This window comes from Meriones unguiculatus, chromosome 3, assembly GCF_030254825.1.
Source record: "Meriones unguiculatus strain TT.TT164.6M chromosome 3, Bangor_MerUng_6.1, whole genome shotgun sequence".
In the NCBI taxonomy this organism is placed as follows: Eukaryota; Metazoa; Chordata; class Mammalia; order Rodentia; family Muridae; genus Meriones; species Meriones unguiculatus.
Genome location: NC_083351.1, coordinates 165,601,941 through 165,625,126, shown reverse-complemented (window position 1 = coordinate 165,625,126; position 23,186 = coordinate 165,601,941). Strand labels below are relative to the sequence as shown.

Here is a 23,186-nt window from a genome sequence, read left to right as displayed (position 1 = left end):
GTTATTGTCAAAACAGACATAAAAGTACAAGTACCAGGGGCTTGTGTGATGGAGCTCAGTGTGTGAGTGTGTGTGTGATGGAGCTCAGTGTGTGAGTGTGTGTGTGATGGAGCTCAGTGTGTGAGTGTGTGTGAGATGGAGCTCAGTGTGTGAGTGTGTGTGTGAGATGGAGCTCAGTGTGTGAGTGTGTGTGTGATGGAGCTCAGTGTGTGAGTGTGTGTGTGATGGAGCTCAGTGTGTGAGTGTGTGTGAGATAGAGCTCACTGTGTGAGTGTGTGTATAATGGAGCTCACTGTGTGAGTGTGTGAGATGTAGCTCAGTGTGTGAGTGTGTGTGTGATGGAGCTCAGTGTGTGAGTGTGTGTGAGATGGAGCTCAGTGTGTGTGTGTGTGTGATGGAGCTCAGTGTGTGAGTGTGTGTGAGATGGAGCTCAGTGTGTGAGTGTGTGTGTGACGGAGCTCAGTGTGTGAGTGTGTGTGTGAGATGTAGCTCAGTGTGTGAGTGTGTGTGTGATGGAGCTCAGTGTGTGACTGTATGTGAGATGGAGCTCACTGTGTGAGTGTGTGTATAATGGAGCTCAGTGTGTGAGTGTGTGAGATGTAGCTCACTGTGTGAGTGTGTGTATAATGGAGCTCACTGTGTGAGTGTGTGTGTGATGGAGCTCAGTGTGTGAGTGTGTGTATAATGGAGCTCACTGTGTGAGTGTGTGTGTGATGGAGCTCAGTGTATGAGTGTGTGTGAGATGGAGCTCAGTGTGTGAGTGTGTGATGGAGCTCAGTGTGTGAGTGTGTGATGGAGCTCAGTGTGTGAGTGTGTGATGGAGCTCAGTGTGTGAGTGTGTGACGGAGCTCAGCCCGTGGAGTGCGTAGTAGCATATGCACACCCCTGGTCCCAGTTCCCAGGACCTCTGGAAGCCAGGCATGGTTGTGCTCGCCTGTGATCCCAGCACCTCATAGCAAGCCTGCAGGCTGCCTGGGACCCATCTTAAGTGTCACAGCACTAAGGACACTTACGATTAATGAACTTTACAAACCGCATCACAGTAGCCAGCTAAGCTGGAGGCAGGCAACAGCTTAGAGCCCACGTTTTAGTGAGCTCTCTGATGCTGGAGGCGCTGGACATGGCCAACTTGCAGTCCAAGTGACGGAAGGCAGAGGCCCTGCAGCATACAGCATTAATCCAAAGCCTGCTTGGTGTGTGAAGCAAGTGTCGGGTAGCCTGGCTGTGTCTAAAAGCCGGCTCACCAAGGTGCTGTGTGTGTGTAGTCTTTGAGAAAGCCTCTCGCTGAACCTGGACCTCACTGGGTGGCTAGGCTGGCCAGCTAGTGGGCCCCTGGAATCTGCCTTTCTCTCCCTCGCCAGCTTCAGGGAGCCAGGCATGCGCCACCGTGGGCAGGGCAGAGGGAATTGCCGGAGATTTCAACTCAAGTTCTCATGCTCAAACAACAAATGCTTTACCCACTGAGCCATCCTCCTCCCAGCCCATCCCTCCAAGGTGCTTAATGTGGAGGGGAGATATGGCAATTTGGGGAAATTAACCCCAGGTGCAAAGAAGCTTAAGCAATATCTTAATTTCTATCTTTTAAAATACAAGACTAGATATGTGATTTTTTTTTAATAGAGAATTCTTTGAATGCAAACGCAGTCCTGGTAAGAAAGCATGTCATACACCTTATTTTCCCTTGACACATTTATAGTAACAGTGTTTCTTTTTTAAATAAAACTAGCCGTGTGAAATGGTTGCTGGATGTGAGCGGAAAGAATAGATCTGGCTGGCTTTTCTTTCTCTGTTTTAGACATTTTGGTAATTTGTATGTTTAATATTCACACAAAGCATCCTTTGCAAAACCAGAAACGGCTCCAGCTCCGTCTCAACAGGAGGCGGTTGGTGTGGACCTGCTCTTCCTAAACCAGTGCTGAAGGGGGCCTTAAAAGGAAATTGGGCCAAGGAGTAAAACCAAATGGTGAAGTAGGGACTCCCATTCTAGGAAAGGCTGCAAAAGCAGTTTAAAGGAATCGCTCGGGAAGGAAATTAGGAGTAAAGATACTCATCACAACTTCCTGTTTCGGGGATGCTTGAGCCTTCCTCTTTTGAAAAGCATTTCATAACCGTGACTTTTAACATACACAGTTACAGAGCATGAGAAAACATTTACCAATTCAGTGTTAATAGCTTGATTTTTTTTTTTAAGATTTATTTATTTTATTGTATATACAGTGTTCTGTCTGCTTGTATACCTGCACGCCAGAAGAGGGCATCAGATCTCATTATAGATTGTTATGAGCCAGCATGTGGTTGCTGAGAATTGAACTCAGGACCTTTGGAAGATTTGCCAGTGCTCCTAACCCTCTCTAAGCCATCTCTTCAGCACCCAATTTTGTTTTTTTTTAAAGAATGAAGGCATGAGAGGCTGGTGTCATGGTACACATCTGTAATCCCAGCATTCAGGGCTCAGGCGGGAGGAGCAGGAGGTTGGGGCCAGCCTGGGCTATGGACTGCATAGGGGAGCCTGTCTTACAGAGAAGAAATTAACTATTAGGAAGAGAGCATTAGAGCAAAACCGAGGTGCTCACCGTCACTCCTCCGCCCAGACAGCTGCTAACCTCGGGTTGATGCCTGTCATCCCTGCGGCTATTTTCTTCTGTATGTGTATGTTCAGGGCAGGTTATTCAGTATCTTTAAAATTTGCACAGAGAAAAAAATCTGCACAGAGTATCAATTTATGCTTCTGCTGACTGTAACTCAGTGTTAGCTTCTCTGTGTGTGTGTTGGGGGGGTGCCCGTGTGGGCGTGCACACGGAGGCTATCTGTTGGGATCAGGTGTCCCTGGTACTTTCCACTGTCTTTTTCCGAGACGGGGTTGCTGCCTCGCTGAACAGGATGCTGACTGCTTTGGGTATGCGTGCAGTTTAGTTCCGTGTCAGCAAGAAGCAATCGGGGCAGGGTGGCCTGGGATCCTTCAGGCTCTGCCTCCCTGCCACCGGAATCACAGGCCTGGCTTTTCACGTCGGTGCTGGGATCCCCGCTCAGGTCTTCATGTTTGAGCCGGTGGTGCTTTTTCGAGTGGGTGGTCTCCCTGCCCCCAGCCTTCAAGTCTTCATAAGTGAATTTTTCATTTTGTTAAATGTTCTCTATTCAATCATTCATAATGTATCATTTTCCTGATAAAGAGCAGTTAGGTGTTCTGCTGTTTAGAACCCTGTGTGTGTGTGTGTGTGGGGAGGCATCTCTGCAGAAATGATCTGTATGAGGGGAGAAGGAATCTAGTTCAGTAGCCAGTTGTCTTAGGGTTTCTATTGACGAAACCCATGACTAGAAAGCAAGTTGGGGGAAAGGGGTTCATTTGGCTTACACCTCTAGATCACAGCCCGTCATTTGAGGAGGTCAGGACAGGAACTCATCAGGGCTGGAAGCCTGGAGGCAGGAGCTGATACAGAAGCCATGGAAGAGTGAGAGTGCTGCTCACCGGCTTGCTTCCCATGCTGGCTCAGCCCGTTTTCTTCTAGAACCCAGGGCCGCCAACCCCGGGATGGGACCACCCACAATGGCTGAGTCTTCCTGCATTGATCACTGATTGAGAGAGTGCCGTACAGCTGGATCTCAGTGTTTTCTCCACTGAGGCTCCTTCCTCTCTGATGACTCCTAGCTTGTGTCAAGTTGACACAGGAAACGGGTGCTGGTGCAAACTTCTAGACTCTGACACCGGGCAGTTTATTCTTAAGGCATTTAAGTACAGCATGATTTGGGGTGGGGGAGCGGGGAGGAATGGTTTACTGGTAACAGTGGTTTCCATCACATGAACACAATGAAGCTTTAGGGCCTGGGGAAAGGTCAGGTGTGGTCTTGGTCATACAGACAACACAGAGGTCCCCAAACTACAGCATACAGTGTGACATGTCCCCTGAGGATGACTTCTGTTGACTGAGAAACAGCACTCCGGGTCTGGGATAGACATGTAGCCTGGGGGGTGCAGGGAGGACTGACCCTACCTATAACACAGATCACTGGGTTAGCTACACCCACCCCCAGCCTGCCGGGTGGAGACAGGCATGAGCCTTCCTTCTGCCGAGAGACAAGCCTGTGTGCCGAGCATCCCCGGTTTCCCTGGTGCAGTCCGAGAGCCCAAGGACCTCGTGCTCTCTCCGGAGCCTGGAGTAATGGCATGTTTCAATGTGTCTAGAGTACATGTTCTTACAGTTGGGGGTTTTTGTCGTTTTGCTTCTTTTTGGTATTGTTGTTTGTCTTTATCCAGACTCTAGCTAGTGGACAGCGGGAGTCTTTGCTAGATATGGAATGGCTAGTTCGGAAGGTCTGTGATTCCTTGACACTGGGTAATGCTAAATTGCATTGTTGTCCTGCCCTCGAGCCTAAGTTCCTATTTTATTACAGCCGTATCTACACAATGTTACTAGACTTGGAAACTGTAGGCAGTTTTTTTGCAAAATGATGCTGTTTTACTAGGCAGTTCAATGGTTACAGGTGATAGCCACTTTTTGTTATTCCATTTGCTTTTTTCTTTTTAGAGCTTTCAATGTTTTTTTTTTTAATTTCTGATTGCTTTATACTCTTGCTAGAAGATTGTGCGTGCGTGTGTGTGTGTGTGTGTGTGTGTGTGTGTGTGTGCCCTAACAGGCCAGAAGAAGGTGTCAGACCCTTTGGGCTGCAGATAAAGCAGCAAGCACCTTTAACCCCTGTATACCACTGTTTACCTGTTACTTACAGGGCAAACATTGCCACAGATCCTGTTTGTCTGTAATAAACCAACTTCCTGTATAAAGTTTGGACCTGGGGATTTTCAAAACCATTCCCAAACACACTCTTGCTGGAGCATTTTCTCTCTTCTCACCTTTCACCATGATCAAGAAACCAAGTGGCAACTTCAGCCAGGGGACTGGGCTTCTTGGTGTACTAGTTTTGTCACCTTGACACAAAGCAGAGTCATTGGAGAGGAAGGCACCTCAGTTGAGAAAAATGCCTGAATAAGATTGGGTTGTAGGCAAGGATGTAGAGCATTTTCTTAATTAGTGATTGGTGGGGGAGGGCCCAGCCCTCTGAGGGTGGTACCACACCTGGGCTTGTGGTTCTGTGTTCTATAAGAAAGCAGGCTGAGAAAACTGTGAGGAGCAAGCCGGTAAGCAGCACACACACACACACACACACACACACACACACACACACCGCCTCTGCATCATCACCTGCCTCCAGGCTCCTGCCCTGCCTGAGTTCCTGTCCTGACTTCCTCCAGTGATGGACTGTGATACAGAAGTGTACCCCACATAAACCCTGTCTTCCCCAAGTTGCTTTCGGTCATGGTGCTTCATCACAGCGACAGTAATCCTCAAGAAGGCACTTGGCTACATTTTGTTCTACAGGGCCCAGTGCTGTTGGGCACCGAGGGACACCTGAGGAACTTCCTAACATCTCACTTCCCTTAAAAGCTGCTGCTTAGTCTCTCCTTTAAGAACATCTGTTTCTTTGAGCGAGGTATTTGGCCCCACGAAGTGATTACTGGGGAGGGGGTCCTGACATGGCTACGACGTGAGCCAGACAGCGTCCCACCGGAAACCTGCACTGTGCTTTACTTATCTAAAGCGGAAGAATCACAACTTCTGTGTGGGGCTGAGAAATGGCTCTTGGTGTGTGGCTCCATGCTGTTCTGCTCTAGGTGGGGCGTTTGCTTTGGAACAAGGAAACAGGACTTAGAGAAACAGAAGGTCCTTGAGCCTGGTAGAATACAGGCCACAGAGGTACACAAATCAGACGCAGTGATGCTGTGCCCTGCTGGAGAGTGAAAGAGGGTGGTGGCTGGAGAGATGGCTCTGCAGTTAAGAGCACGCAGTGAAGAGCACTGGCTTCTCTTCCAGAGGACCTGGGTTTGGTTCCCAGCACCCACACGGCAGTTCACAACCGCTGTAACTGCAGTTCCGGGAGCTCTGGAGCCCTCTCCTAGCCTCCTCAGGCACTAGGCACACGTGAAGTGCACAGAAATACATGCAAGGAAAACACACATATACATAAAACAATAAAAATAAAGATTGCATTTTTTTGGGGGGGATGGGAACACCTGAAAACAAATTCCCAAGTATCTTGTGCACATTGGGTCATCTGATTGTGGACAGCTCTGCTATCTATGTTCGGATCTTACCAAGGTGACTGACAAATTCAGTCTCCCAGATATTGGGAGATGGAGTTGATGAAGTTTCAGGTTAGCGACTTTTAAAGTAGGCTTTGGATTCAGGCAGCCTGGCAGAGCAAGGCAGAGGCTTCGGGCAGCTGGCTTCTCTCCAAGCTCCCCCACCAGTAAAATGATGGTCAGTTAGTAGGAGTTATCATTTGGCTTGTGTTGATAAATGAGAGCCAGACACACAAATGTTTGGTTAAATTTTTAGCTTTTTCTTGGGAGTTTTGAACAAAAGACGTTCTGCCCTTGGAAGAGTTTTAAAACGAGCAAAGGCAGAATAAGGAGATAAGGATGCCTTTCTACTCCAGTAATAATGTCTTACAGCCCTGGAGGGCCACAGTTGTTGGCGTGATGCTGGCCTCTATGTGTGAGTCAGAAAACAGGCTTGATCCCGCTGGGGCAGGAGGCGGTTCACCGCTTGGGTTCCTGATGGGGTGGGACGATCCAGCACAGGACCCGCCTTCAGAGCTGGCACCGCCCCGGTGCCTCCCTCTCTGCTTCCCCGGCCAGGCAAAGGCTGCCCTGGTGAACTGGTGGCCTCAGAAGCCGGAGCCATGGGCATCGCGGGCCGTGGGGCACACCTGGGGCTGGCCCTGCCGCTGCTGCTGCTGCTGCTGCTGTCTGTGCCCTGGCTTCGGGCGGCCGTGCCCCGGGCCCCACCGCTCTTCAACATCAGCCTGGACGCGGCCCCGGAGCAGCGCTGGCTGCCGATGCTGCAGCACTACGACCCGGACTTCGTGCGCGCCGCGGTGGCGCAGGTCGTCGGGTGAGCGCGGGGCAGGTCCGGGGAAGCTGCTCCTCCCCCCCCCCCCCCGCTGCACCCCTTTCCTCCGCACCCCACGCGGATGGCTGACACCGGGAGGCCGCTTCGGCTCTCAAGTTCGTCTTCCAGACGCTTTCCGGGGCAGGTTGACACAAAAGGTGTCACCCAGTGTGCTAAGAGCCTCCGCGTCCCGGGCCAGCCTGGCTGGCCTTCCCCTCCAGGGCGCTGAGCCCCGGAGATGGAGGCGAGGGCTGTACCAGCTGATGGGTCTCAGCCCTCATAATTTTCATTTCGAAAGTCTCCCTGGGAGTTTGATCACACTCCAAAGAGTATATGGGCGACATATGGTTGTGTGTTTGGGGGGATAAGGGTGGGTCCGGGAGGAAGGGGAAGCGAGGGTGATCCAGACACCTTGCATGAAGCTCTCAAATAATTAGTAAAGGTATTGTGTTGGGAGGAAAAAAAAAAAAAAAAAAAAAAAAAAAAAAAAAACAGGGAAATCTCGCTGTGTAGCCTAAGCTGGCCTCACTTGTAATCCTCCTGCCTCAGCCTCCTGCGTAGCTGGGATCTCGGGCCCGGTAGTGCATTCCCTCCGGCTTGGACTCTGGGAACCTAGCAGCCCGGTGCCACTTCCGTTCTGGAAGCATCCAAACTCTTAACATCCCTCTCCCCTAGCCCATGCACACTCGCGTCCTCCGCGCTGATCTGGAGGAACGAGCTCTGTGCTTTGTCGTTTCTAGCGACAGGGTTCCCCAGTGGGTACTGTCGATGATCAGAGACGTGGTGTCCAAGGTGGAGAGCTTCCTGCCTCAGCCCTTCACCGACGAGATCCGCGGCGTCTGCGACTTCCTGAACCTCAGCCTGGCCGAGGGCATCCTGGTCAACCTGGCCTACGAGGCCTCCGCGTAAGTGCGCCGTGCCAGGGTGGATTAAAGGCAATCCGCTGTCCCCTGCCGGAGACTCGTGCCACCGGCAACAAGTGGGGGGGGGGGGGAGGCGAGAGGGGGGTTTGCAGCGACGGAAAACAAGACTACGACTGCAGTTTGGAAACTGTCCGGCGTGCACCCGCTGGACTTCCAGGAGGAAGCAGCCCCTCTGCCCGAAGCTTACTTTCATCTTGTCACCAGTGTAGGCGCCATCCCACTTTCCAAACTTCTCAAGAGCTGGGGGGTGGCTCTGTGGATGAGAGTGCGTGCCGAGGGCAGACTGGATCTGAGTTCAGATCCCGGCCTGGGTGTGGTTGTGCGTGCCTGTACCCCAAGCGTTGGGGTGGGAGAAGAGAGGAGGATCATGGAAACTTGCTGCTTCCAGTTCAGTGAGAGAGCCTCTCCAGACATAGCTTGATGGGGAAAAGCGCTTCTCCAGTGAGAGCACCTTTGAGGCACGAGGTAGGAGAGAATTGGCTCCCGATGCTCGTCCCCAGGCCCCCCCAGAAGCACGCTGTGGCGCAGGCGCACTCCCTCTCCCACGCAAATAAAAACAAGATAGACTTCCACATGCTTACGCACAGGTGCAAATCTACCCACCCACCGACCCCCAAAAACCCCGCCTAGAGTGCACTTGCCGTGAGCCTGCAGCTGGGTGGGTCACCTCGTGTGTCCGTGAGGCTCTCCTTAACCTTCCACGCGATCCTCACTGTGCTCTCACCGTGGCGACTCTCTCAGCTCTTCCGGAGTCTGCCTTCACCGGGGCCGACGTCACGGAGAACTAGCAGCAATGTGTTGTGTTCGATCCTAGGCAGTTGTGCAGGAGGGCCCTTAAAGGTTTGCGGATTCAGCAACAGGTCCTGGAGGGAGGAGAGCACCGCCAGGGTTTCTGCTTCTCAGATTACCGTTTTGTTTGTTTGTTTGTTTGTTTTCTGAGTCAGGGTTGCTCTGTGTAACCGAGTCCGGCCTCTCACTTCTGAGCCTGCGGCCTCAGCCTCCACAGTGCTTAGATTAGAGTGTCCGCTTACTACTCCCCACGGGCATGGACATCCCGTAGGCGCCTACAGCTTCTGGCTGCCTTAAGATGAAGGAGGGGCAGCTGGCTGTGGTGGCGCAGGCCTTTTATTCCCAGCGCTCAGGAGGCAGAGGCAGGAGGATTTCTGTGAGCTTGAGCCCAGCCAGGGCTACACAGAAAAAAAGTCTCACGGAAAAGAAAAAAAAAGGGGGGGGGGGTAGGAGGGAGAAGTTCTTGGAATAACCAACTATTCTATGGCAACTTTCCAACCCCAGAAGAGCAGTTCTAAGACGCTTTCTAACTGCGTGCCTGTCCAGAAGATTCAGCTTCTGATAAACTCAAGTGCCTTTCTTTATTTTACCATCCTGTTCCCCTTCTTACAATTATTTGTCTTATTAAATGAAAAATCAGAGAACCTCTCTCTTTCTCTCTCCCTCCCTCCCTTCCACTCTCTTCCTCTCTCTGTTTTTTTAAGATAGTTTCTCTGTGTAACAGCCCTGGAACTCACTCCGTAGACCAGACTGGCCTCAAACTCAGAGATTCACCTGCCTCTGCCTGCCCAGCGCTGGGATTAAAGGCGTGTGACTTCGCCACCTGGCAGCAAACATCTCTTTTTGACTCCTTGACACAAGCAGATTGAAACCAAAGTTCTAGTAAAAAAAAAAAAAGTCAACTATTCTAGTTTTGTGTGCCAGATTAAGGTGTTTATTAAATTGCCTGATGTAATTTTTAAGCTCCCTCGGGTTCAGGTAGAAAATGCTGTGTTCTCACTTCTGAAGGCTGGTTGTGTGAGTACCGCCAGCTTCTGACCCCTTGTGGCCGAAGGCCGCCTGAGCTCACAGCCCTGTGGGGAAGGTGGTATTTTCCATGTTGAGAGGTGGAAGCCGAGCCTCTGAGGGGAAGCTTGCTGGCTCGTCTGAGACTGCTGGGTTCCGAGGCCCCTCACAAGTCTCCCCACCCCCAAAGTACCTCTCCCAAAGCAGAGGCTGCCCTTGTCCCCTGTGCTCCTGCAGGAGAGGCCACAGTGAAAGATTTGCACACTGGGAATGGTGGTGCCTGCCTTTGATCCTGGCACTTGGGACGAAGAGACAGGGGGATCTCTGTGAGTATGAGGCAAGTCTGGTCAAGATGGTGAGTACTAGGACAGGCCCAAAAACAGATTTGGCAATGGCGGTCACCTTGCCGAGATTTAGAAAACATCAACATTGAGAGCAGTTTTGCAAAACTGTACCTGGGTCCCCAGTCCTGTGTGACCCTTTAAGGACGAGGCCGGAAACCTTGAGCGCCAAAACTCGGCAAGCTTCCTTCTTTACACAAACCAGTGAGGCAGCGCTCGTTTTTTTCCTAGTTAGGAAAGTAATATTGAAGCATGACAGAAACTCGGTAGTACGGGAAATTTGTTTAAAATGTTTATTTGCTTGTTTGTTTGTTTTGTGACAGGGTTGCCCTGTCTGGTCTTGACCTGTCTGTGTACACCAGGCTGGCCTCAAACTCACAGAGATCTACCTGCCTCTGCTTCCTGGGTTCGGATTTAAAGACTTCTGTCACCATGCCCTGCGTGGATGTGTGTGTGTGTGTGTGTGTGTGTGTGTGTGTGTGTGTGTGTGTGTTTGCTCTAACAATGCATAATGAGGAGAGGGCAGCTTGGGCTAACTAACTGGGTTATGCAGTACCTGTTGATAGGTAGCGCAGGGGCATGCAGAGAGATGGCAGAGTTCCAACGCCTTGCTGTGCCTTACATACACGCAGAACATGGGGGAAGACGAATCTCTCATCCCGTATGTCCGTAGGGGCATCGTGTGGGCCCACAGCAGGGTCTACATGCAATGTGTGTTGTATTTTCCAGCTCCGCGTTCTCATACAAGAGCATACGATAGCACTGATGTGAGCGACGAGCAAGGAAAGCTGGTGTTTTTGCGGGCCTGTTTTAAAGACAGACCTCTCCCTGTCTTTGTTCCTGTTGCCTTCATTCATGTGGGGCTTTTCCCTTGGCTCAGGTTCTGCACGAGTATTGTGGCTCAAGACTCCCAGGGCCACATTTACCACGGCCGGAACCTGGACTACCCTTTTGGAAACACCTTACGAAAGCTGACAGTGGACGTGCAGTTCATAAAGAACGGGCAGGTATGGCCACACGCACAAGATACAGAGATCAGGGGCGGGTACAGCGCTGCACACAGAGGCAGAGGCCCGCGGGGCTTCTCTTTCGGGATAGAGCCGTTGGCATGGCCCGCCAGCTTGGGTGCTTCTCCCTGTAAGAGCCCAACACCAGGTTGTAGGAGACATGAGACGGCTCCATGGATACAGCGCTTGCTGTGCAAGCGTGAGGACCAGCGTTTGCATCCTCAAAGCCGTGCGAAGCTGGTCTCGGTAGCAGGTGTCTGATTCCAGTGCGCATGTGACTACACAGGAAGCCCTGAGAGAGGCCAGCTAGCCTACCACAGATAGTGGTGAAAAAGGGACCCTTCCATTAAGGAAGGTGGAAGGTAAGGATTGACGCCTGAAATTGGGGTTGTCCTCTGACACCCATACATACCTCACGGCACATGCAATCCTCCCCCCCAATAATCTCCAAACCATCAACTTCCTGTGAAAAACAAAACCAGGAGAGGTTTATATCAGTTATGACCGGAGGAAGAAGGGTCAGTTGTTATTTTGGGGGCGTGGACTTAAAGAGGCCAGTTTCCTTGAGGTACATTTGGGGGGTGCTGATGAATCATGCCAAGGTTGTGTGGAATCTGCACCTTCCTCTGCTCTCCTTGTTCAGGTGGCTTCTGGAGAAGGGAAGGCCACACAGCAGCGAGGGACACCCAGCCCTTAGGTGGGGTAGTCACGGGTCTGCCTTGCAAGTCTGTCATTTCCATTGAGAATTACTCAGTCCTGTTCCGCAGGCTGCGGCTCAAAGACTAACATTTGCTTCCCTGAAATAGCTGTTACGGTTGAATGAAGTCCTCTGTGGAGAGCAGGTCCAGATAGACAGTGGCTAAATCCTGGGGCCGAAGTGTCTAAGGACTGACTGCTGTCAGTTCCCAGTACCTACACAACACCTGAAAGGCACCCATAATTCCAGCTTCAGAAGATGGGTTGCCCTCTTTTGACCTCCACGGCATCAGGCACTGACATGATGTGTGTGAGCTAATATTTACTATTATCACATGACAGGAAACATCTAGAGAGTAGCATCATCAATGCTGATGGGCTATTCAGAGGGCACTGTCACTGAGCAACAGAAAAGAGCATGCGAAGTCATGTTTTGGCCTTAAGGACAGGGATCATATTCTCTCTGTTTTTCCCACTTTGTGGCTGATTCAGAAATGATTGAAGCATATTTACTTTATAGTCACTTGGTCATCTAATAGAGAAAACCTTTCTCTCATAAAAGATCCAAACAATGCAGAAATATTTAATGAAAGTTTCTCCTTTCTCGATTTCGTTCATATACTTTGGCATCAACAATTTTTTTTTCTTCACTTCAAAAGAATGATTTTTAAGTGGCAGTAGTGATAATGCAATCGCACTATCAGTTCTTTTTTTAAAAAAATACTTTTGTGGGTTGGGGGGCGCTGGAGAGATGGCTCAGCAGCTAAGAGCCCTGGCTGCTCTTCCAGAGGTCCTGGGTTCAATTCCCAACAACAACATGGTATTCTAGCATGCAGGTGTACATGCATTAGATAAATAAAAAATATTTTAAAAATTATTTTTTATTTTATGTGTAATTGTGTAAGACTGAATGAGTTTATGTGCACCACGTGCATGCAGGAGTCTGGAGAAGCCAGAAGGGGGCGCAGGTCCCCTGAAACTGGAGTTACAGTGAGCTACTTACTACGCAGGTTCACAAAACAAACCTGCAAGAGAGCAAGTGCTTCCTCCCTCCCCTGGTTTTGTTTGTTTGTTTTTGTTTTGTTTTATTTTTTCTGAGACAAGGTTTCTTTCTGGAGCCTTGGCTGCCCTGGACTTGCTTTGTAGACCAGGCTGGCCTTGAACTCAGAGATCTAGCCACCTGCTTCTGCCTCCCGAGTGCTGGGACTAGGTGTGTGCCACTACCGTCTGGCTTCCTGCTCAATTCTTAAAGGAAATCTGCTGACATATATCGCCAGAGGATGGACTGGTTATTTTAGTTCACTGCTTTGTGGTTTTCTATGGTCTATAATGAGGGAGTCTTCCTTGAGCCAGAGAACTAAGCGCCGTGAAAGTGAAGTGTCCGAGGGTCATGCCGGGACTCCCACAGGAGTAGTCTGTGTGGTGGCCTTGTCTGCAGTGCCCCAGCTGACCGCTGCCAAAGCCATCCGGCTTACACCTGGGCGTTGCTTTCCTGCAGAGGACATGTGAGGAAGAAAGCGTTTTTGCTAAATTCACAGCAAGTTGTACGGGGTTGGAGTGATGATGGCTCAGCAGTTACACAACAGGCCTAAGGGAGATGTGTATGTTCCAAACCATGCAGGTGGTGGGAATAGGTGAGGTGGGACTGGAACTCAGCCCTCAGCCCCTGCTAGATTCCTTCCAGGAGCCACCTTTCAGCCATAGTTGGATGGTAAGCAGCATGGCGTGAGGGTTTATGTTAACTGCCTTGGGAGAACTGATCGGGAGGTACGTTTACAAATAAAAGGCAGAGCTGCGAAGAAAGGTATCGTGCAACTTCTGTGTGCCGTAATTGCAAGCAAAATGTGGTTTTGATTTCCTGACTTTGTCTCTGCCTCCTTGGGAATGAGGCTGTGTCCCCTCAGGACTGAGGGCATATCATGAGAATGGGCGACAGGACAACTGCAGGCTTTTTGGAGACAGGGTTTCTCTGTGTAGCCTTGGCTGTCCTGGAACTCGCTTTGTAAACCAGGCTGACCTTGAACTCACAGAGATCCGCTTGGGATTAAAGGCGTGCACCACAACACCTGCCTAAAATTTGTTTGTATTTTATTTTATGTGTATGCCTGTGGGACTGAGTGTATAAAGGTGCACTGCATGTGTGCAAGTGTCCTCAGAGGCTTTAATCTCGGTACGTGGGAGGCAGAGGCAAGCAGATCTCTGTGAGTTCAAGGCCACCCTGGTCTACCTAGTAAGGCCCTGTCTCAACAAACAACTAACAAAAAGTGCAGGAACGTGTAGGGAAATTAAGTGATTTCAATGTGTATTTTTTTGGGTGGTAAAGTGATACTTTTTTTTTTTTTTTTTAATTTCAGATTGCATTCACGGGAACTACTTTTGTTGGCTACGTAGGATTGTGGACAGGTCAAAGTCCATACAAGTTTACAGTTTCTGGTGATGAGCGAGGTAATTAAAACAAACTCCTGGGCATTTTAAACTAAATCACCAGGGACTCCCACTCATTGAGGGGAGACAAAGAGTACCCTATGAGTAGTAAGGGTGATCTCAGGTGATTAGAACTACAAAGAAAGTGAAGGATGGTCGGGTGGAAGGGACAGGGACATGAGGGGTGTGGGGGGAGGGATATAACTTCTCTACCCTTGGGATTGCAATCTGGGTCTGCAGAGGCAAGGGAAGATCATTTCAGCGGTCTGACAGCAACATCAAAGACTGTAGGAATCACTATTGGTACATCCCAGAAATGAGACAACGTCTCCATAGTTACGGCAGGGAGGAAGGGCACTGGAGAGGCAGAGGAGACTGTGGCCATGCACAGGCCCATGATGAATATTTAGATTTTTAAGCACAATATAAGCCATATGAGAGTGTAAAGTCAAAGAGTGAACAGATCTATCTATCTATCTATCTATCTATCCATCCATCCATCTATCTATCTTTATCTCTCTATCTGTGTGAGTGTGTGTGTATGTGTGTGTGTGTGTGAGTCTGTGCCTGTGTCCCTCCCTCCCCCTCTCTCTCTTTCACGAACATACATTGGAAAGAGTGGGATCCTCTTGTATCAGCGTCCTGAATGCTGGCATTGCAGAAGCACCACTACGCCTAGCCCTGTTTTATGGTTTTCACCACTACTTTGGCTGCTCAGTAGAGACTGTGTTGAGTGAAAATGAGTCAGAAGAGTACTAGGGAGCTGTTGAATTCATCCAGAGGCCCAAGACCTCTTGGATTTGTGAACCTCTTGGATTTAACATGCACATGCTCAAACATTTTTCTTACTGAAACCAGCAGGCCTGATCCTCAAGACCATGCGTGATACAGGGTTGGAAACGGAGGCTACGAGATGAAATGATAGCTGTTGGGTGGAAGAGGCAGTTCTCAGGCTGGTCTCCTGGGACCTGAGACATTTGTTTTGTTTGCGGACAACTCCATGCCACTGACCAAACCTCAGGGGGACATTGTTCAGTTTTATAATATGTGGGAAGCCCAGAGAGCAGTGGCCTCTCACCTCTGTCCCCAGGGGCTTGCTGCTAAGGAAAAGCAAAGACTATTCATAGGACAGTTCTCATCTGATGAGCCTGACTGGCAGCATGCTGTTATCGCTTCATTCAGATAGGTTTATTTGGGGTTGGGGTAGAGCTCCTGCCTAGCAAGCACAAGGCCCAGGGCTTCAGTCCGCAGCTCTGAGGAAAAAAAAAAAAGATAGTTTATTTATTCAAATATATAATTTAACATTTTCTCAAACATCGGTCATGATGGAATCTGCATCTCAGCTGGTCTCAGCTAGCATACCCAAATCACAGCATGACAATGCTGAGAGGTGTTTTTTGTTTGTTTGTTTGTTTTAGTGTAATGTCTGCAAATATATAAAATAACAGGCTTTCATGCCACCATCTCATGAATTATGATGTTTGCTACACTGACTATTGGAACATGAACAATTTAAAGTAACTGAGCTAGTCTGTAACAGACAAATTTGATGAAATACTGTCATATTTAAACTTGCTAAAGATAGGTCAGAAAGGGCTGGAGAGATGGCTCAGCCGGTAAAGGCTGGGCTCACAACCGAAACCATAAGATATGTCACAAAGACAGAGTTCGCCACGTTCATCCTAATCTTTGCTGAGTGGCTTTCCTTGAAAGGAGCAGAATTTAATCTTGCCTGGGAAAATCATTAGTAGGATGGTTTTATCTAACATAACCACTGTTGTATCAGGTACAAAAGATTCTGTTTTCAAAACCTGAGGGAAGCTGGACACAGTGGCACTCATCAGTGTCCGATACCCTGCAGGCCGAGGCAGGAGAGTATCAGGTTGGAAGTCTGAGTCGGAGGATGTACAAAGATCCTGTCTCAAAAAATAAAAAATAAAAAAAGATGGAGAGGTAGCTCAGAGGTTGAGATCACTGGCTGCTCTTCCAGAGGTTCTGAGTTCAAGTCCCAGCAACCACATGATGGCTCACGATCATCTATAGTGAGAGCTGATGCCCACTCCTGTCAGGCAAGCATATGTGCAAATGAAGAAAGAAAGAAAGAAAGAAAGAAAGAAAGAAAGAAAGAAAGAAAGAAAGAAAGAAAGAAAGAAAGAAAGAAAGAAAGAAAGGAGAGAGAGAGAAAGAAAGAAAGAAAGAAAACTCAGTGACTATCCACATGTTTTTATTGGAATATTTGTAGTCATTGTGTGTGTAAACACATTCGCTTGTATATATGATGTTGCTGTGATTGGTTGATTCTCGGGCTTAGGGCCGGTGAGGTGGCTCAGCCAGCAAAAGCCCTTCTTGCCAAGCCTAATGATCCAGACCGTGGAAAAAGAAAACAACCTCCCTCAAGTTGGGCTCTCACTTCCACATGTGGACTGTGGCGCATGTGCACGAACGCATATTCCCCACACACACACACAACACACACACACACACACACACACACACACACTAAATATATGAACATTTTAAAGCTGAGATTCAGGCCTTCAAAATCACTCTTCATTAACTACAATTTCTCCTGCATTACCATATAATGTGGGAAAGAAAACAAATTATTATGTGACTGGGGGCCAGCCAGATGACTCAGCAGGTGGAGGTGCCTGCGGCCAAGTCCGAGGATCTGAGTTTGGTCCCTGGGACCCCCATAGTGGAAGGAGAGAGCTGAGCCCTGCAGGTTGTCCCTCTACTCCCATGTCCATGCTGTGGCTGGAGTGTGCCAATGCCTAAACACACAATAAGTATGTAAATAGATGTAATAAAAAAATTTCACTAATTGAGATTGCTTTTGTAATGTGAGTGGTGCTTGGACCATGAGCTGACTGACGCTTCTCTGCACATGCAGATAAAGGCTCGTGGTGGGAGAACATGATCGCTGCGCTTTCTCTGGGACACTCTCCCATCAGCTGGCTTATCCGCAAGGTGAGTGTTGGAACGCCCAGCCCTCCTCCCCAAACTCATCTAAGGAATGAGCACCCCGCATTAATGATAACTCTGTTAAACAGTAGCAAGGCAAGTGTTAGTCAGTACTGTCCCATTGCAACAGGGATGAGAGTTCCGTGTGAACTGAGCTCAGCTCTGGTTTGTATGGCGTGGCCTGGCTGCTTTGAAGGAGGAGTCAGGGGATAACAAAGGGGATGAATGAAGACAGAGAAGACACACGAAATAAACGCAAATAAAATAATAAAAATATCTCGTCTTTCCAGCAATATGTACAAGGCTAGGGAAGTCACACTGTCTTGTCAGGGCCTTGTGGCTTCTGTGCCACGTGATAGTGCCTTTGGTGACACTAGCTGTTGAATTGTCCTTTAATTTGCTCCCTTTCCTGTCCCCATACTTCTTTGTGTCTTAATAGGATGGGGACTGTAAAATGCCTTTCTCCCAGAAAGTGGCCAAGAGTGATCATTGAAAGTGGAGGGAACCGGGGGTTCATGTATGTTCTTGACACTTGAGTTCAGCGAAAGAGGTCAAATGGAAGTGGAGAGTTGGAAAGTGACCCCTTCAACTGCATGTCTTCACAGACTTAGTCTGGGTCTTCGTTCTGATGTCACAATGCCACAGTCCCACAGTCCCACAGTCCCACAGTCCCAAGCTGTTGATAGTTGAGTCTGTTGACCCTGAATTCAGTCCCACACCCACCCCAAGCCCTGCAGGTACCATTACAGGGTGACTCCTGTTTGTTTATTGGCTCTTGAGCACGTGTGCCCTAAGAGGATGCGTTCCTTGTGCGGCTTCCATCATTATTCTGCGGTCGCCTGGTGATGTCTTTGTGGTTTTGGAAAGTTTATTGAGAGCCCAAATGAGGTCCTGGCTCCCGTCCAGCACATCGCCGAGTACAGAGAGTATGTGACTGTGGGGAGAGCAAATGAATCGGGAGGTGAGGCTGGCCTGATGCCAGGTCTAGGTGAGCCAAGGGTAGGACGGGCTGACAGTTCTGTCCCTAGGGAAATTCCTGCTGCTGTCCGGCTCTGTGCTAGAGCTGAGGAGTTTGTTTTGTTTTCCTCTCAGGAGTCCCCATGACACCAGGATAAAGGCAGAGGAGCCACAGGTTACAGCCGTGGCTCAGTCAGCATAAGGAGGCTATGCTTTGGAATGTGTGCCTGGGCCGTATGGGCCTTCCCCTCGGGTGATGTTGCCAATGCTGGTTTGTCTTTTTGTTCAGACCCTGAGTGACTCAGAAAACTTTGAAGCAGCTGTTTACACTCTGGCCAAGACCCCCCTCATTGCTGACGTTTATTACATCGTTGGGGGCACAGCACCCCGAGAGGGAATAGTCATCACCAGGGACAGAGGTGGCCCCGCAGACATTTGGCCTCTTGACCCTCTGAATGGAGCGTGAGTAGAATTGCCGTCTCTTCATCGAATCTTTATCTGCTGCAGCAGTTTTGTTTACATTTTGCTCTTCCTTCTAAATTAATGTCCTCTGCTGCAGGTGGTTCCGAGTTGAGACAAATTACGACCACTGGAAGCCTGTGCCCAAGAGGGATGACCGAAGGTTAGAGTCCTGTTTTGTTCTGCTTCATGGAGACAGGGTCTCTCTGCTAGCATGGAACTCCCTTTCAAGCCTAGGTTAGCCTCAACCTCAGAGTAATCCTCTTGCCTCAGCCTCCCTGGTACCAGGGTTAGAGGCATGAGCCGCCATGCCAAGCCCAGCAGGTCGACTTCTGATGTTTTCTCATGGTCAGGAGACTGTCCCCTTCCTACAGCAGGAAAAGGAGAAACCCACAGGTGCCATCTCCCTCCAGAAAATACACTGGACTTTTCACCAGGGCCTGGACAGGGTGAAGAGTCCAGTGCCTGGAGGAGAGTGGTGGGGAGGACCACTTGGTAGTTGGTGGGGGCTGGAAGGATGAGGGTAGCCCCGGCCTCAAGATCAAGGAGCACTGGATCCGATCATGAACCCCTCAAGGACTCTGTGGCTCCACTGGGGCCTTTGTTCACCTGTCTGTAAGTGAAAGGGAAGGGCTGAAAAATGGGGTTTAAATCAATTAGTCAGTTAAGCTGCTAACACAAGGGCAAGGGCGGGCATCGCCTTGTCTAAAGTGGAAATACAGTGAGTCAGTGAGTCATTTGGTTACAGGAAGTAGGCACATCTCGCTAATCTCTATTGCCCCACACATTCGGCAATCGTTGATTTCTGCAACGATTGCCCGAGCTTCCTTGAGCATCCGGGATGAGGGGGTCCAACCGAGTGGACGCCCCTACAGTGGGACGGAACTGACACAGGAAGGAAGTGTGGGAGCCAGATCTGTCTTGAGGAGAACCGGAGCCTCGAACTGTGCCTCTCAAGATGCTGTCTGCTGAGACTTGGGGTTTCCTGAATCACCTAGTGACCTCTGGCTGTTGTCCCTACAGAACACCAGCCATCAAAGCCCTCAATGCCACCGGGCAAGCTCATCTCAGCATGGAGGCCCTCTTCCAGGTAACTCTCTCCACGCTCTCCTTCCCTGGGCTGCAAAAGGTCTCTAAAAATCAGGGAACATGTTGCAGTAAACGTTCCGTAAAAGTTCCATACTGTTGAAAACCTTTTTTTTTTTTAAAACAAAACACAAGACTTTTTCCAAATTTGCTTCTCTCTATGGGTGAGAGGACCTGCCCTCACCTAAGCTTCTCTTCATTTCAAAAGAAATAAGCATAGCTATAGTACGTGTTCATCGAGGACTAAAATCATCTATAACAACTATCCTGAGATAAACAAGTATTAAGTGGTTATATTGTAAGAGCGTGTGTGTGTGTGTGTGTGTGTGTGTGTGTGTGTGTGTGTGTATAAGAGGCAGTTTGCTACACACAGTTTGTTACACGTGCTCAGGCCACACCATACACAAGGAGGTGGGAAGACAATTTGCAGGCATCGGTTTTCTCCTTCTACCGTGTGGGTTCCTGGGATTGAACTCAGGTCGTCAGGCCTGGCAGACTTGGCAGCAAGCTCCTTTACTTGCTAAGCCCCCTCGCAGGACCAGTGGTTATAGTCTTATACACACTCTGCATGCGTTTCTTCCATCTTTAATATTTTTATAACATGATTTTTTTTCCTATGCAGGTTTTATCTGTGTTTCCCGTTTATAACAAGTAAGTTGCCTGTTTGGCGCATCTCTTCCCTTTGTCCCAAGAAAAGTGTCACTGTGGCCAGGTGACTCCAGATTCAGAGCCCTCACCCCCTGAGGGGACAGGCGGGTTCTCGGGCGTGGGCATGGTCTATCCTGCCAGGCCGGGTTGTTCCTAGAACCCAGTTTGACTGGAGGTTTAGCATGATGACTGGGGGCATTTAGGTGCATTTGGAGGACTGGACCAGGACAGTGTAAAAACTGCTATGAGCTCCAATTGTTCATATCGTAAGCCTTGAAGGGGCTGATGCAGTTTTGGTGAGCACTGGCTTCTAGTTAGGCAGTCCTTGACAGATTAACGTGTGCAGAGGGGAGCGGCGCTCCAAAGCAAAGGAGACAGATGCAAAATGAAGGGCTGTTGCCATGCTTGAGTCTGCTTTCAGTTACCTTGTTACAGCCTTACACACACACACACACACACACACACACACACACACACACCCCTGGCTTCCCAGGATGCTTGCTGGATGGAGACAGCAGTGAGCAAAGCAATGACCCAGGGAAGGGATAGATATTCTAATTTGAGGGGGAGGGGCAGGTAACAGTCCAAAACCAAAGCCAAGAGAATGGGGTGACCCGGGACAGTGGAAGGACGTGGGGGATGACACATTTGCTAGGGGACAGTCTTCATGACTTCATGAGCTCCCTTATGAGAGCTAAGCTTTTGCCACCCTCGAGTTTCTGCTCCTTACTCTCACATTCCTCCTCCTCCTGCTGACAACTTCCTGATAGCGTTTCTCTTTTTGTGCACTTGTTCTTTTGATTTTTTTTAAACACTGTTAGTCAGGAGGTGGTGGTGCACGCCTTGGGGGGCAGTGAAGCCACAGCGTCTGGATTATATAGGGAGCCCCTGGGCTGGAAGGTTCAGGGTAGAGGGCGGAGTATGCCGGCCACGCTGTAACAGGCAGGGACGAGGGCATGCTGGGCGAACCTGGAGGCCAGGTCCATTTGGTATGTTAAATATGCACCTGAGCCACTCGTTCCCGGTCTGAAACCCAACACGTACAGAACCTGTCTTGTCGTTTCAGCTACACGATTTACACCACAGTGATGAGCGCTGCCCAGCCTGACAGGTACATGACTAGGATCAGAAACCCAAGATGAAGGTAAGCCGAGGAATGAGTGAGTGAGTGTGTCCTCACTGCATGGGTTACTGCCTGTGTGGGGTGGCAGTACCTCTCCCCGGCGGTGACCACCCTGAGACTTAAAAGGACATTACCTTTTCTGAGAAGCACTTAGCATATGATGACCAACCATTGGGGTATTTTATTTGGAGGAGTTTATACGACAGTGAACTCTCTCAAGGGCTCATTGCCCACTGCCCCTTCACAAATCCTGCTAGCAAGGCCAAGCGTCACCTCCTCACACTTGGAGGAAGGCGGGTGCGTCTCCAGAGTAATGGTGAGGCCCGCTGTCTTTGCTCATCAGAAGGTAGATCCTGAAGGCAAAGGACCCCTACAGGGTTTACCTGAAGGCACCAGTGAGCCCACAGGGAAGGGAAAAGACGTAAGGACAAGAGTCTTCTTCCTGCTGTCCCTGAATTCCACCTTCTGGACAGACTTGCTCTCAGGCCCCAGGCTCAGGTCTCTGTAGTATTAAGTTTGGTCCACCTTTTAGCATGGGAATGTAAAAATGAGAATGCATGTACTTTTTCATCCCGACCAGGTGATTTATTGTCGAAGACCTGCACTTAAAAGGCTAAGACAGAGTGAAGGTATTGCACTGTTTTATGAGCAACGCAGGTTCCTTCCTCACCCGGCTCTTCTGCCTTGTGGGTGTGGGGGACTCTCAGCCCGTGCCTGCAGAAGTGGAGGCTAGTCTTGCATCCTCCTCATTTCCCGATCTTCCCTGAGCTTCGTTAACAACCCACCCTGAACAACTCAGATTATCTGGTCACAGGCTTCGTCCAACGAGTCAGAGCGCCCATGATTTTCTGTTCGTCCTTCTGCCTTTCTGCTAAAGCCAATGGCTGTCACGTGGAGGATTGTGGACAAGCCTGCTAGGAAAGTTTCTCCTCAGGCTGGGGTGCAGCTCAGTGGCAGAGTTTACCTATGTGAAGCTCTGGGCTCCATCTGTAGCACCACCAAGGAACGAACTAACTAACCAACCAAGTAAACAAACAAACAAATAAATAAAAAAAAAGTTTTTTCTGAAGAGTGGAGATCTCTAGTTTTAGCGGAATTTGCTCAAATGTATGTTCATCTGACCTTTGATTTCCTGTTTGCATATAGTGGAAACTCACTTTTTGTAAACTTCTAATGTATTTCTTTAATGTGGATCTTATTTTGTTTTGTTTTGTTTTTAAAAACTACTTTCTTACTACTTTTGAAAATTATATGACACCAAATAATCTCCTGTCGCCTTTTATCTTTTGTTAATAAAATGTCAAAAGATGCTGTCAGAGTGAAGAAAAACTTTGCAAGGCATTGAGTGTTGTGTTCTATCTGCTTACCCCGAAACTGTGGGCTTCTCTTTTTAAATATAGTTTTTTTTTATTTTATATTTTCTACTGGGTGTAGGAAAGGGAGCAGAGTATAGATTTCTTTACAGACATTCGAGGGAGATTTAATACCTATTTAATAGGTATTTAGGTTCACTGAAGAATGATCTGGAAATGTAGATTGACAATCATCTTGGCTACATCCTCAGGGTATGGGAAAGGCAGAATATATATATTTACAATTTATTCAGTATATATCCTGATTGAAAGCCCCTCCCTCAACTCTTCCCAGTCCCACCCTTCCTTCCTTTTCTCCCATTCCCTTCCCCTAGTCCAGTGAAAGGGAGAGTCCTCCTCCCCTGCCCTTTGCTCCTGGCTTATCAAGTCTCATCAGGGCTGCCTGGATCCTCTTCCTCTGTGGCCTCGAAAGGTGGCATTGCCAGGCAGAAGTGATCAAAGAGAGCA

At 49.2% G+C, this 23,186-nt stretch overlaps 1 protein-coding gene across 1 annotated transcript; it reads left to right on the top strand.

The window, feature by feature from the left end:
* Positions 1-6,657: 6,657 nt before the first annotated feature.
* Naaa (N-acylethanolamine acid amidase) lies at positions 6,658-22,695 on the top strand. Its single transcript, XM_021648645.2, has 11 exons — positions 6,658-6,947; positions 7,685-7,849; positions 10,883-11,009; positions 14,060-14,150; positions 17,023-17,099; positions 18,340-18,512; positions 18,610-18,672; positions 19,533-19,599; positions 20,218-20,246; positions 21,310-21,387; positions 21,947-22,695. Exons 1-10 carry the CDS (start codon positions 6,736-6,738, stop codon positions 21,383-21,385), a joined length of 1,080 nt encoding a protein of 359 aa, XP_021504320.1. The 5' UTR covers positions 6,658-6,735; the 3' UTR covers positions 21,386-21,387; positions 21,947-22,695.
* The last annotated feature ends 491 nt before the right edge of the window (positions 22,696-23,186 follow it).